The sequence below is a fragment of the Quercus robur genome, chromosome 3 (assembly GCF_932294415.1).
Source record: "Quercus robur chromosome 3, dhQueRobu3.1, whole genome shotgun sequence".
Classification (NCBI taxonomy): Eukaryota; Viridiplantae; Streptophyta; class Magnoliopsida; order Fagales; family Fagaceae; genus Quercus; species Quercus robur.
Genome location: NC_065536.1, coordinates 24,632,988 through 24,647,796, shown reverse-complemented (window position 1 = coordinate 24,647,796; position 14,809 = coordinate 24,632,988). Strand labels below are relative to the sequence as shown.

The 14,809-nt window shown below is 30.6% G+C and overlaps 1 protein-coding gene across 1 annotated transcript; it reads left to right on the top strand.

Annotated features, from left to right (window-relative positions):
• The first annotated feature begins 1,777 nt into the window (after nt 1-1,777).
• On the top strand, nt 1,778-7,760 carry LOC126719431 (disease resistance protein RPV1-like). Its single transcript, XM_050421981.1, has 3 exons — nt 1,778-2,235; nt 5,017-6,027; nt 7,691-7,760. Exons 1-3 carry the CDS (start codon nt 1,778-1,780, stop codon nt 7,758-7,760), a joined length of 1,539 nt encoding a protein of 512 aa, XP_050277938.1.
• The last annotated feature ends 7,049 nt before the right edge of the window (nt 7,761-14,809 follow it).

Sequence of the window (14,809 nt, the reverse complement as noted above, 5' to 3'; positions counted from 1 at the left end):
CTAAATAAAGAAAATTAGGAGACAATATGGAAATTATTAACGATAACTCTATCTCAATTTTAAGATCTCTACTTAACATAGGAAAATAATATAATTTTTTTCAAATTCATTTTGAAAAATTATTCATTTTTTAGAAAACGTTAATGTTCTAACAAATGGAGCAATATGATTTTTTTTTTTTTTTTTTTTTAGTTCTTTTAATTAGCTATTGTTTAATTTATATACACAAATATACAAAGAAATATATAATTTTATTATAATGAAAATCTTCAAACGGTACACACACCAGTACATATTTGGTCAAAGCAATCCACTGGCTTTTTCAGTTTGGAATTTGCTTATTTTGCTGAAACTGAAAATTTTATTCTGAAAGTATTGTAGATAAAGGTAAAAATTAGCTGAAATAATACAGTGAGATCCATAAATAGTACCAAAAAGTGCAGTAAACTCAAATAGTAGCAAAAATAAGTTGAATAGTAAAATAAGTTGGCAAAAATCAAAAATAATTTTTGCCAAACATACACTTAGGGTCCGTTGGAGATCCGCTTATTTTGCTAAAATTGAAAACTTTTTGCTGAAAGTACTGTAAATAAAGGTAAAAGTTAACTGAAATAGTATAGTAAAATCCATGAATAGTATCTAAAAGTGCAGTAGGATTCTTGAATAGTAGCAAAAATAAGTTGAATAGTAAAATAAGTTGGCAAAAATAATTTTTTCCAAATAGTAAAATATTCTTTTTTTGATAATCACTTAAGCATGCCAAAATAGTCTACTGACTAACGGCCTTAAGCATGCCAAAATATTTTGTAATCTGTATTAATTAGTAGTATTGCTTACCAGGAGTTATTAAATATTCATTAATTAATATTCATTTCGAGGATTTTAATGTTAGGGATTGAAAAATGAAAATATTGGGAGCATACCCAGCAATTGACTGATAAAATTACTCTTTTAACCAGGACGGGAGCTAATTTATTAAGGGAAGGAAATAAATTGACTTGGATTTTTTAATCGACTTGCAAATTTTAATTGGACCAACTAAATCATATTTGCAGGGATTGCATGTTCATGAATTGTAGGTTTATTCTCCGAGGAATTAATGAGGAAATTCTTTTACAAGAGTTATGGACTTATGGGACCACCCACTTCAGACTCACATGATTGCTTATATATATATATATATATATATGAGATGCTACGTCTACAACATTTTTACAACAAATCACAGGTGGTTAGTTGTTATTGGTTCAAATTTGAAATTAACACTAAGGGTCCGTTTGGATACAGCTGAAAACTGAAAAACAATGTAGCAAAATAATTTTTAAATAGTATCGTGGGACCCATTTTTAATAAAAAAGTTGTTGAAAAGTGTATTTTGTGGGACCCATGAACAGTGCATAAAAGCACTGTTCACACAAGAAAAGTCAAAAAGTTATGGCTTGACCAAAAAAAAAAAAAAAAATTGTGAAACGTAAACGTGCGTCTGGGAAGCGCAAAATGCGCTTCCCAAACGCACTCTAAGATTACTTTTTTGTCCTAATAATAATAACCAGTAACAACCTGTCACTTAAGATTTGTTGTAAAAATGTTATAGACATATTATATATATATATATATAGAGAGAGAGAGAGAGAGTCATGTTCATTATACATGGGAAGATTGTTTCTTAGTTGTATTTGTTGCTTTTGTTGATAAAAGTTTCCTCTTCATGAGAAAAAAATAGGTGCATACTTCAGGGGGAGGGCTTGGTTTTTAGCATACTATCGATCGAGCTACCATGGCGACAGCTTCTCACACATACGATGTTTTCTTGAGTTTTAGAGGTGAAGATACTCGTAATAATTTTACGGGACATTTATTCGATAGTATGAAGAAAAGAGGTATTCGCATCTTCATGGATGAGTCAAACCTGAAGAAGGGGATAGAAATTGCTCCAACACTTGCTAAAGCCATTGAAGAGTCAAAATTATCACTCGTTGTGTTCTCAAAAAATTATGCATTTTCTACTTGGTGTCTGAATGAACTTGAAAAGATTGTCGAGTGTATGAATTCAAGGGATCATATTATTAAACCCATTTTTTTGGATGTGGATCCATCTGAAGTACGACATCAAAAGGAGAATTTTGGAAAAGCGTTGGCTAAGCATGAACAGAAATTCAAAGTAGAAAAGGTGCAGAGATGGAGAACAGCTCTAACACAAGTGGCCAACTTGAATGGATGGACTATAGCAAACCGGTAACTACTTGTATGCCTTCAACACCCCCCCCCCCCCCCCCCCCCCCCCCCCCCCCACACACACACACACACACACATACGTATTGATATTTTTGAAGTACATAGTATGAGAGAAATACGAGGTATAAATCATTAGTCTAATTGTTTTAGTTATAAAAGAAATAAGAATTGCAAAATTTGCCGTTAGAAGTTAGAAATCCTTATTGTATTTGTTATTTATGAAAAATAAGGTTTTCCTTTAATATATATGTTAATGCATTTAATCATACTTAGCACAACCATAATCATAAAAACACATAAATAATTATCCCCTTTTTAAGGTTTAATTATCATGCAAGATTATTTAAAAATTAGAAAATGAAATACTAATAATTGTTTCAAAATTTTCTACTTAAACTATGGGCAAAATTAGGGAAATTTGTCAATCAGATTATACAAATTAAAATCTATAATTTTTAAAATCGTCATGTAATAAATTAGAGGAACTTTTTAGCAAACAGATTCAAAGGAAAACTCTATCCTTGTACTCTATTTCTACCTGATTTCGAGCTCCAATTTTTTATTAGCCATATCTTTATCATTTTAAGCCCATTTGATATATCATTTTAAGGCTTATGAATCCTTCTTCTAACCATGTAATTTTTAGTCACTAAGGATGTGTTTGGTGGAGTGAATTTTAGGGAGGATGGGAAAAAATGAGAGAAAATGAGGAATGAAAACTTTTTGAAGAGTGTTTGGTTGGAAAGGGGAGAGGGAAAAATGATTGAGTGGCCCGGGTGTTTTCTCTCCAGGCCCACCAAAAAGGTTTCACTTCAAAATGGAGAGAAAATTGGATGGAGAAATCTAATGGGTAAATGACGAAAAAGCCCATATGCACTTACACAAGGGCTTCGTCCAATATGTTGCCTTTTTTTTTTTTTTTTTTTTTTTTGGACGTTGCCTCTTCCTTCTTCTTCTATTTTTGTTTTTGTTTTTTCTTTTGATTTCTTGGGGCCGTGGGCATGACAATGCTTTGTTTTGTTTAGTTTTTTTTTTTTTTTTTAGTGATTTTTTTTTTGGACATGATTATTATTATTTTAATAAATTTGGGTGATTGCTTATTTTTTTTGGTTGTTTGTCACTTTTTTTTTTTTTTAATTGGACAACATTTTTTAATAAAGGTATATGAGTAAATTTATGTAAACTCACTTTTTCCGTTGTTCTACTTTTCCACTCCCAACCAAACAAAAAAGAGATAAATTAAAATCTTTTCCATCATTCTACAATTTTTTATCATTCCACTTTTTCACCCCTTCAATCAAACGGACTCTAAGAATGACATTTTACATGTAAAAAACAAGTCAAATAATTTGGTCTTATTTTAAACAAAGTAAGTTAAAGTTCTGACTTTCTCCTTCTACAAGTCACGAAAAATCAACCATATAGATTTGAGATCCTATGCATCATTTTCATGTAAATTTTGCAATTTTTAAGACATGCTTTAACATATGCTTGTACATAAAAATCCAAAAATTTAGAAATACCTCAACTTCAACACAAAACATGCTTTATAATAATAATAATAATAATAATAATAACAATTTTTAGAAACAGTCATTTCATTAACAAAGAATAGAATACAAACAATTATTATTTTAAGAACCAATCATTTCATTAACAAAGAATAGAATACAAATAACAATACAACACCTAGCAGCTAATTGCACTCAACCAAGTACAACACCTGCAGAAAACAGAGCCGTAGCACAGCAAATCCAAAATGTTACATGCAGCAAAACAAGACCCACCCTCAACCTATAGAGAATCAGCTGAGACTATCCAGATATTTTACAAAGCACAACTCAAGTCCCACCCTTCAACGCACTGAAGCATTCATCCCCCATTTATAGCATAGCATACGATTCAGAATTGAATACTTGATCTTGCAGGCTTTCAAATATCGACTTTATACCTTAGCACAGATGCAAGCTTAGCTTCAACATGACTAGCAGCATCATAAATGACTATATGATGCTTTATAATTATTCCATTTCATTAATAATAATGGCATAACAATTTCACAGCTAAAACAAATCCTAGAGGCTCTGATACCAGTGTTTAAATTTTAAAATAATTAGTTTACTTAAGTCAAAATAACTGGGTTCTCAAAATAACAGGGTTTTTTGTTGGGTCTTTTACGGTTAGTAATATTTTAGAGAGAGAATCTTAGTGTTTTTTTTTTTTTTTTCTTATAAATTTTTTTTATCGTCAGGCTAAGACACCAGTAGGGTTTTAACCTTAAATCTCTTATTCAATGATAAAAGATTTTACTAATTAAGCTAATTAAATCCCACAGAGAGAATCTTAGTTTATTGTCTCCTTTGTCTGCATTTAACGTTGAAGAATAAACTCAGTAATGGGAGGCCTAATTTTAGGATGTTTATTCCAGTATTGCTCCCACTTATAATAACTTTTTCTTTTAAATTTATTTTTTTATATTAGAATATATATGAAATAACTCTTATTAGATATAATGTTTCATACTTTCATTTGAATTCAAGTACATGACGCATGTGGACAGGGGACACTTCATGGTCAGGGGTTGGGCATGGTCCTGCCCAATTTTTAACAGTACTAATGGTTTTTTTTTTTGGTTAAACATAATGGTAGTTATTACTAAAATGAAATATTTACAGTGGACTTCATCTATATGGCTTTAATTCACAAATCTAAATTCTAAAATGATGACTCGAGTTCATCTTCGTATGTAATTTTAATGAGTTAATAACTTAATATTGGCAGGAGTCAATCAAAAGTGATCAAAGAAATTGTTAGACACATTATGGTTGAAGTAAAGCCTGCACCGGACATAGAAATTCCTGATTGCGTGGTTGGAATTGATACTCACCTCAGCAAGATTGAATCTTTTTCGTTTTCTGATATCAATTCAGAAGAGGTTCAGATGATAGGGATCTATGGGGTTCAGGGAATCGGAAAGACAATCCTGGCCAAAAAGGTTTACCACGATCATAAATCTGATTTTGAATATAAAAGCCTTGCAGAGGGCATCAAACACGGGGCAAAAGAAAATTATCAAATAGTCGAAGTACAAAAAGCTATTCTTTCTGAAATCTTGGGAGAAACGGATGTCCCGGTGTACAACGCGGAGGAAGGAGCTAAAGTGATGGAGGGTGTTCTTTCCTCTAAAAGGGTTCTTTTACTTCTTGATGATGTCGATAATGGACTGCAGTTAGAAAAACTAGCAAGGAGATGTAATTGGTTTGGTCCTGGAAGCAGAATCATTATCACAACACGGAAAGAAAGTTTGCTACGTAGACATAAAGTACATTTTACCTGTGAGATAAAGGCGATGGATCCAATTGAAGCTGTTCAACTCTTTAGTTGGCATGCTTTTAAAAGAAATGAGCCTCATCAATATAGTAGGGAAATTACAAACGCTATAGTAAGTTACACTAAAGGAATTCCATCAGCTTTGGTGAAATTGGGTAGTGTTTTGTCTTCTAAATATGTGAGTTATCAGCATTGTGAAGTAGATGGAGAAAATAAACAGGTAGGAGAAATAATTCCATCAGCTTTGGTGAAATTGGGTAGTGTTTTGTCTTCTAAATATGTGAGTTATCAGCATTGTGAAGTAGATGGAGAAAATAAACAGGTAGGAGAAATGCGCAACCTAGTTTGGAAAAAGCTAAATAAAATGTTCAAGCCTGGACAGTGGGGTGCTGATTCAACTGGAAGACTGGACAAGACATTGAAACACATCTCTGGGTACTACCCAATGATGACACCTATGAGGTTGGGAACCTCCTCTCTTAAAATTCAACTATGTGATTTTTTTCTCATGCGATAAAAGTGTATTTTTAGTTAAGTACTGTTGCATGACTGAATTTTAAGAGAGAAATCTAAAAAACAACATCTAGGTACTGTACAAATTTGGAATTATGGAAGTGTATTTTTTGTTAAGTACTGCCACATGGTTGAATTTTAAGATGAGATTCTAAGGAACAATACCTAAATATTGTACTTAAGTTTTGCCATTTTGGAATTATATATATATATATATATATATATGTTTGATGTGATTTATATATTTATTTTTGTTAAGGAATATGAGTTTATTGTGTATTATATAGATAATGATTCAAGAGGTACAAATATTATTGTAAAGCACATACAGGGTTAACTCTAATCTTTATAGCTCGTAAATATATATAAACAATAATTTATTAGAGTAAAGATGAATCCTGTAAACATAGGTTATTAGATCAAACTGCATGTCAGTGAGACCAGGGCATATAAAATTTTCTTGTTAACTTGAGCCATCTCTTTGATTCATGTACCCCAAGCAAGCATGTTGACCAAGGGGGGATAACAAGTCAGCCAATAAAAGTAATTAAAAAAAAAAAAATCACTCCCCTACTTCCCCACATACAATAAACTTTGAATTGTCTATTTGGAAATGATTAAATGTTAATTTAGTGAGCCTGGTACCTTTGTTTGTGCATTGCCCATGTTCTCCATTATTGCACATGTTCGTTTGGCCACCTAGAACTTTGAGTTTTTATTTTTTATTTATTTATTTTATTGAGAGGATAGAAAATTGTGAGTATAAAAAGGTTAGGAAATGGAAATGATTTAAGATTTCCATCATGTGTTTGGTTGGGAGGATAGAATAGTGAAAGGTTGGAAACTAATATGAATTTCATTTGTTTCATTGAAAAGAAAGAAGAGAGGAAGAATGGAAAAATGTAGTTTGTTTATTTTTTATTTATTTTTTATTATATCCCCATTACATAGTAGTTTATAAGAGGTAAATTTTTAATCATCATATAGAAAAAAAAATGTTATTTATTATCAATTAAATTAGTAAATATGACATTCTAGGAAATTGAACACATCGCATTTTAGTTATCTTTACTCATCCATTTTGTATATAACAATAATAATAATGTAATTAGTTGAGTTTGTTAAATTGACAAGTTGTATGCCAAACAAGAACAAGATTTTATAAATTAAAAGAAAAAAGAAAAAAGAAAAAAAAGAAGAAGAAGATTAGATTGTAGCAAACGAAAAAAAAAAAAAAAAAAAAGAAAAGAAAAAGAAGGGTACCAGTAGTAGTCATGAATGTTATAATGGAAGAGTATTCGCGTCATTTTCCTTCCTCTTCTTCCTCTTCATTTTCTCTCTGCTTTGGGGAGGTTGGATTTAGGAGGACCTGGATTAAATACATGGGATGACTACCTATTTTCCTCTCCATTGTCTATTGTGTACCAGTATAATGGAAAATGACTTTTTTATTTTTCTACTTTTCCTTTTTCCTTTTCCAACTATGTTTTTTATAAGATTGAATGTAAATGACTTTATCTTTTTTCAATATTTATTTGCTTTTCCCACGTTAAGACTTTATTTGTTTACTGAGCTATGTCTTAGTACTGAGTTTCGTTGTGGTTAATTTCAGGATTTCAGCTGGATTGGGAGCATCTGAGGGATGTTTGGAAGCAGATTTTGAGTATTGTTGTTCAATATGATGTGAAAATTGTGGTTTAAAAAGTGTTATGAAAACATGTGTTTAAAGTACTCATAATGCAAAAAATAAGTTTGGTAACATGTTTCAAATAACATATTTTAAAATTATATTGTGTGTGTGGTATGTGTATGTATTTTTTTTTTTTTTTTTAAAGTGGTGACTTTTTGACATTACGGGTCTATTTAAGTATCGCTTATTTTTCAAAAAACTGAAAACTTATTATTGAAAATACTGTAGCAAAATAATTTTTAATGATAAATAGTGTTGTGGGTTGTGAATAGTGTCGCTTATTTGTGTTTTTCTGAGTTTTTGGCTGGGTCATGAACAGTGTTGTGGAACCCAGCCAAAAACGCAAACGCATAATAATTCTCTCCCAAACGCACGCTACAATTATTTTATTAATATTTATTAGAGGAGAGAGAAAGTTCTTGGTTAGAGTGAGAGAGGGAGAGAGAGTTGTAGCTAATGTTAGGTCTACTCAAGTAGGTCTCATACTTTTCTAAATATTTACAAAAATATTATTGAACAATGTTACTATCGAAGGAGAGTAGTATAGGAGTGTTGAAGGAGTGCAATCCCAAAGTTGAGAGGTAACTTCAGTGGGTGAAAATGGTCAAATATCACGTTTTGGTAAAATTTGTGACAAACTAGCACTGTTTCGGAAATATTTAGCAATTTACCACTTTTTTAGTACTTGAGTTCCACAAAATCGAGTTCTAAATAGTACTCGAGTTCTGTGAACTCGAGTTCCTAGTAAGTTGCCAACGTGACACTGCTAATTTAAAATTTGTGTAATTAAAAAAATAATGTGGTACTTGATATTACTTAAATCGAGTATCTCTTTATAGTACTCGAGCTTAGTGCAGTCGAGTACCTTCTTCTTCTTCTTTTTATTTTTTATTTTTTTATTTATTTATTAGGATGGCTTGAATAGTCAAATTTAGTGGCTTGACACTAGCCAACAAACCATTAAATGGCTTGCATGCCCATGTCAAGAAGATGCATGATATTCAAGAAGTTTCATGCGTGAAGAAATACAAGAGTTTGCATTAAATGTTCTTCATGAATTGTCAAAGAAGATGGCCAGGAACAACACCAGACATGCAAACCAAATTCATGCTTATTTTCTTTGGCCATAAATGCTTGCCATTTTCTTTGACTTGACAAGTTTCTTTGACTTGCAAGAGTGAGTTCCTACGGGAGATAAAAAAAAAAAAAACAAAAAAACAAAAAAAACTTAATTGTATGAAGCTCGAGTACTATAATTTCAGGTCAAAACTTTGGCAACTCACTAGGAACTTGAGTTCACAGAACTCAAGTACTATTTAAAACTCGATTTTGTGAAACTCGAGTATTAAAAAAGTGGTAAATTGCTAAATATTTTTGAAACAGTGCTAGTTTACCACAAATTTTGCCAAAACGTGATATTTGACTATTTTCACCAACTTTAGTGAGTAGACTTTAGGAAAGTAGACTCAAAATTTTTGCAATTATAGAAGACATTGACACACCACCTAGAACTAGAAGCGTTTCTTTGCCATTTCATGCAGTTACAAGCATTGGTCATGACACGTACATCACTTTGGAGCTTCTAAAATTTCAAGTGAAACGCCAAGATGCAATATTGTCCAGGATACAATAATTTTGACTTTTCGCTGTAAGATTTGTCACAAAGGCATACAACAAAGTAATCATTTTCTAGTACATCTACTCGGGAAAACATATAGTTTGGAAGATGTGACTTTTTCAAATACAAGTTTTAAGCTCTGATGGAAACCATGTGATTTTTTAATAGAAAGAGCAATCCAACAATTATCATTAGTGATTTTCGTGTTTGTCAAACAAATAGCTAACTGCATGCACTGGTCTTGCCATTGTCAAGCATTTGCAAACAGAAACCAATTTTGGGGTTAAGGGAAAAACTTTAAACAGGGCCTATTCTCATCTTATATTTTAAATATTAATTAAAAAATATTTATTTAAAAAATATTTTTCTTGCTTTTTTTCTTGTGTTTTTTTTAATACTAGTAACAAATTTATTTTTGAGATTCAAATTTTTTTTTAGTTTGTTTCAATATCTACATGAATATTTTCTAGTGAATTCCAATTAGCTCAACTGGTAAGGTCTCTTGTTGTTGAATAAGAGATTCTGAACTTCAATCATTGCCTACACCAAAAACCAATTTAGTTTTTTAGTTGAGAGAGTGGAAAAGTGGAGAGATATAAAACTCTTTAGTTTGGTTTAGTAGAAGAGTGAGAGGATGAAAAATGTAATTTGTATAAATTTACTCGCATGCCTCTAGCACATCAAAAAGAAATTAATGGTTTATAAAAATTAATTTTTTTAATTACTACAAACTTACAAACTAATGATTCTAAAAATAAAAAAAAAAACTTACAAACTAACACAATTAATAAAACATCTAGTAAAAGAAAAACTACTAATAATAAAAAAAGTTTTCGTTAATATGAAAAAAAAAACAAAGAAAAAGAAAATTAAAATAACACCAAGTTCAACGTGTGCAGAGTAACATACTTGAGAAAAAAACAAAAGGAAAGAAAAGAAGAAGCAGAAGGAGGCAGTATAATTTCCCCCAGAGAGAGAGAGAGAGAGAGAGAGAGAGAGAGAGAGAGAGAGAGAGAGAGAGAGAGAGAGAGAGAGAGAGAGAGAGAGAGAGAGAGAGAGAGAGAGAGAGAGAGAGAGAGAGAGAGGCAAAAACTTTAAATAAAGAGAGGGTAGATAGGTAATTTCCCTTCAAACCCACTCCCTCTCCACTTTTCTCTCCAATTTTCTCCCAAATTTGGGGAGAAAACTATTTTCTCTTAAATGGTGGGCTTGGGGAGTAAACTCCCCCCCCCCCCCCCCACCCAAAAAAAATTATCTTCCTCCCAACCAAACACCCTCCTCCCTCTTCTATTTTCTTTCCTTATTTCACCCCAACCAAACAGACTCTAAATGAATATATCGAAAAAGTTTATTTATCACATAACTCAATAAATTAACATTGATATCAAAGTAAATTCTAAATTAATATTTTCATTATTATATTAACTTTTAAACATATATTTAGAGTTTATTAAAATATTTATTATTAAAAAAAAGTAGAATAACATATGAAAACATATATAAAAAAATACAAAAATAAACTACTTAAAATAAAAGAATCGGGTCTATAATAGCATAAAAAAAAAATCCCGGGTGAATGAAAAAAGGGGGAAACAAGAAGAAGGGAAAAGTGATATAACCCCAAAAAAAAAAAAAAAAAAAAAAAAAAAAAAGTCAAACTAATTAAAAAAAATACAGCAAAGTAACAAAAGTGGGTTAATGTGATATCATGTCAACCCATGTTTTATCTAAAGAGCTAATAGGTGCAGTGCTATTCCTTGGTAGTATGTAACCACATGTATATATATGGGTACAGTTAAAAATAATCACAATTACATTATTTAAATTATACATTTTTTTGAAAAGTAATTAAAATTATACATGATATTAGTTTACACATTTTTAAAAGCATAAATTTCTAAAATATGTAATGGTTTCTCATTATATATATATATATATATATTTATACGATTTAGAATTTAATTGAATTTGGGCTTTTTGATTTTTACACGCAATAATTTACTTGTCACAAAAATTAAAAAAAAAAAAAAAATTTATATGGACACGTGGCACATAATTTGGCTTTAATTGAAATCCAATTTAGAATCTAATTGGGTTTGAATTCTTTTATTTTTATACTCAATATATAATTCACTTAGCACAAAAATTTAAAATTAGATGAAACACATGACGTAAACTTATATTCTAATTGAAATTCAATTTGGATTCAAATATATATATATATATATATATATGTTTAACCTCATTCTGGAACATTTTAGCAATCTTAGATGTTGTACCATATTTATAATTGTTAATCATTCAACGACATAGTCTACTCTTTATATCAATAGTAGTTTAAGTCTTTATATATGTGACCGATCTTAGCTAGTTGAAAAACGTTATATAGACCAACGTGTATTTCTGCCTTGCAATATTGAATAAGAAGTTAAAAGTGTCAGTTTGGAATCGCCATACCGTAACAGTCTAACAGAGCTCATTTCATAGGTCCTCCTGTTTCAAAATATGGATTTTCATCTTAAAAGGCCTGTATGATGCATTGGAGCCATTTATCAGCCAAATTTTCTAAAATTTTATTATGTAAATGCATATGTTGGACGACGTTCTGAAAACATATATGGATGGAATTGGAAATAATAAATATGAGTTAAATTTTCTTTTTTAATAGTTATGATTTTGGTTCCATGTCTGTTCTGAAGCCAATTTTGTGTTTCTTTTATCAAATTTTAATTGTTTAAAGTGATTGGTCTGCCAGGCTCCTGGAATTCCTGTTCATAGGTTTTGTTGTTGCAAGCTGCTGACTCAGCATATTGGTTTCCAACTTAATTTTGAACTTCATGATTTTCTGAACACATTTATTATGCAACTGGTAATTTTTCCATCTGCATACCATTCTTGATTCTATAGAGAATCCTAGAACATATTCTGGTTGTATTGTCTCTGGGTAGTCTTACTCCTCATCATCCCATATATCGTTATCTCTTGAAAACCCGCGCATCCACTTCCTCGATAGGCTGGATCAGGCTTGTATAATTGTGTGCTTCTTCCCCAATCTTAATTTTCTTTGGTTTTTTTGAGAATCTCCTCAATGTAAAGCTCAGTTTGTTTTGATGAAAAACATTTTATGAAGATAGTTTTTTCTTTTTTTCAGTGCTTAGTAGTATTTAAAAAAAAAAAAAAAAAAGTTAAAGGAAAACTACTTTTAGTTAATAGAAAATTCTATAAAAAAAAAAAAATGAGTTATTTTTTAGAAATTTTTTTTCACTAAAGTTTTTTAAAAAACAGAGAAATTATGAAAATTATTAAAGATAACTCTATCTTAAGTTTAAAGTCGCTATCAAATATAAGAAAATGAGATAGTTTTCAAAAATATACTTTTTAAAATATTACTTAATTTTTAGAAGACGTTAATAATGTTGTAACATATGGAGCCATATGAATTTGTTTGTTATTTTTTTGAAAGAAATTTATTTCTTTTTCTTTTAAGTAGCTACGGTTCAATTTTTATACATAAATATACAAATAAATATATAAATTCATTATAATGATAATCTTAAAATGACACTCTAGTGTTGGAAATACAACATTGAATAAACAATTTTAATACAACAAATACTATCTCAAATATTTTATCAACACTGTAAATTAGAAAGAATGAAAATAAATATATGCAAGTATAGGAACATTCTTACAGTGCTATAGAATCACGTAAAGAGCATCATCCTTCAAGGTAAATTCATGCCATCCAGAATATATACTGATATCAAAATACTCTGTTTCAATAGACAAACTAAAACGGTATTCAAAACATCCAATCATTTGTTGGAAAGATACTACAACTAATTAATATGGATGCTTCGATTAGGATCGGGTGTACCTAGTGCAAGTACCCTCTTCCCACTCACAAAAACATTTTATCACCTTCACTTCTATTCTGCATCCCCTGTAAACATGAAAAACTTACCAACTCTTTTGGGGATAAAAGCGGAAAGAAGAAATAAAAAGAATACATCTAAATCTCTCTGCTTCCACTAGTTAACCCCCAAAGAATGAAACTACTAGAAATCACAAGAAAAACTTTTCTAAAAATTTCAAAGGGAAAGGAAAGAATTTTGAGAACAATGATAAGAATAAAAGGGGTAAGGGAAAGTGTTTTAAGTGTGCAAAAATTGGCCATTATCAAGCTGATTGTCGTGAAAATAAAAATAATAACAAACCAAATTATGGAGGTTCCAAGGATATAATTTGTGTAGTATCTGAATCTCTATTAACTGATGTTGACTCCAGAGCATGGTGGGTAGACTCTGCATTGTCACGCCATGTGGCAAAGTTGAGAGATTTCTTTTTTGACATGAAAGAGGTTAAAGCTGGTGATCATCGTGTATACATGGGCAATAACACATATTATGATGTGTTAGGCATTGAAACTGTGAAGATCATGACACCTGGAGAAAGAAACCTCTATCTGTCAGATGTACTTTTTGCACCCACCATGAGACGTAATCTCATTTCTATCCCTTGCTTGGATGAAAAAGGTTTTGAGATTAGTTTTCGTTCTGGAAAAGTGTCAATTGGAAAACATGGTAGAATCTTAATGTGGGGTATTAAGATGGATGGTTTGTATCGTCTTAATGACATTTCTTTTGCTAATAATAATGCAATAGTTGGTTCTTTTGCTTACCTTGATATGTCTATTAATCATTCTTATGCTTATGATGATGCTTGTTTATGTATGGATGATCCTTATATATGGCATATGAGATTAGGACACATTAATAAAAATAAAATGAAAAGGATGATTAATATGGGATTAATTCCAAACATGAACATTGTTTTTCCTACTTGTGAACCTTGCATATCTAGTAAAATGGCAAAACTTCCTTTTCCTAAGGGACAAAGATCTAATGAATTATTGGCTATTGTACATTCTGATGTATGTGGTTCATTAAATATTAAAACTCATAGGGGTATGTTATATTTTGTCACATTCATAGATGATTTTTCTCGATATGGACACATATACTTGATGCATAAAAAATCTGAAGTTTTTGAAAAATTTCAAGAGTACAAAAAGGAAGTTGAAAATCAATTAGGAAGAAATATTAAGATACTAAGATCAGATCATGGGGGAGAGTGTATGTTAGATCCATTTAGTGATTTTTTGAAAGAAAATGGAATAATATATCAACTTACTATGAGCTATACACCACAACAAAATGGTGTTGCTGAAAGACATAATAGAACCTTGTTGGACATTGTCACGACCCAAATCTGTATTTCAGAGTTTAGAGCATGACCGGCATGTTAATATCAAGTTTATCTCAATACTAACACGAACCAACCTAATCTGAAGGTACTTATCAAGAACTATTGCTTGACTTCTTGCTTATTTTCTTGCATAAAAGCCAATATATAAACAAGAA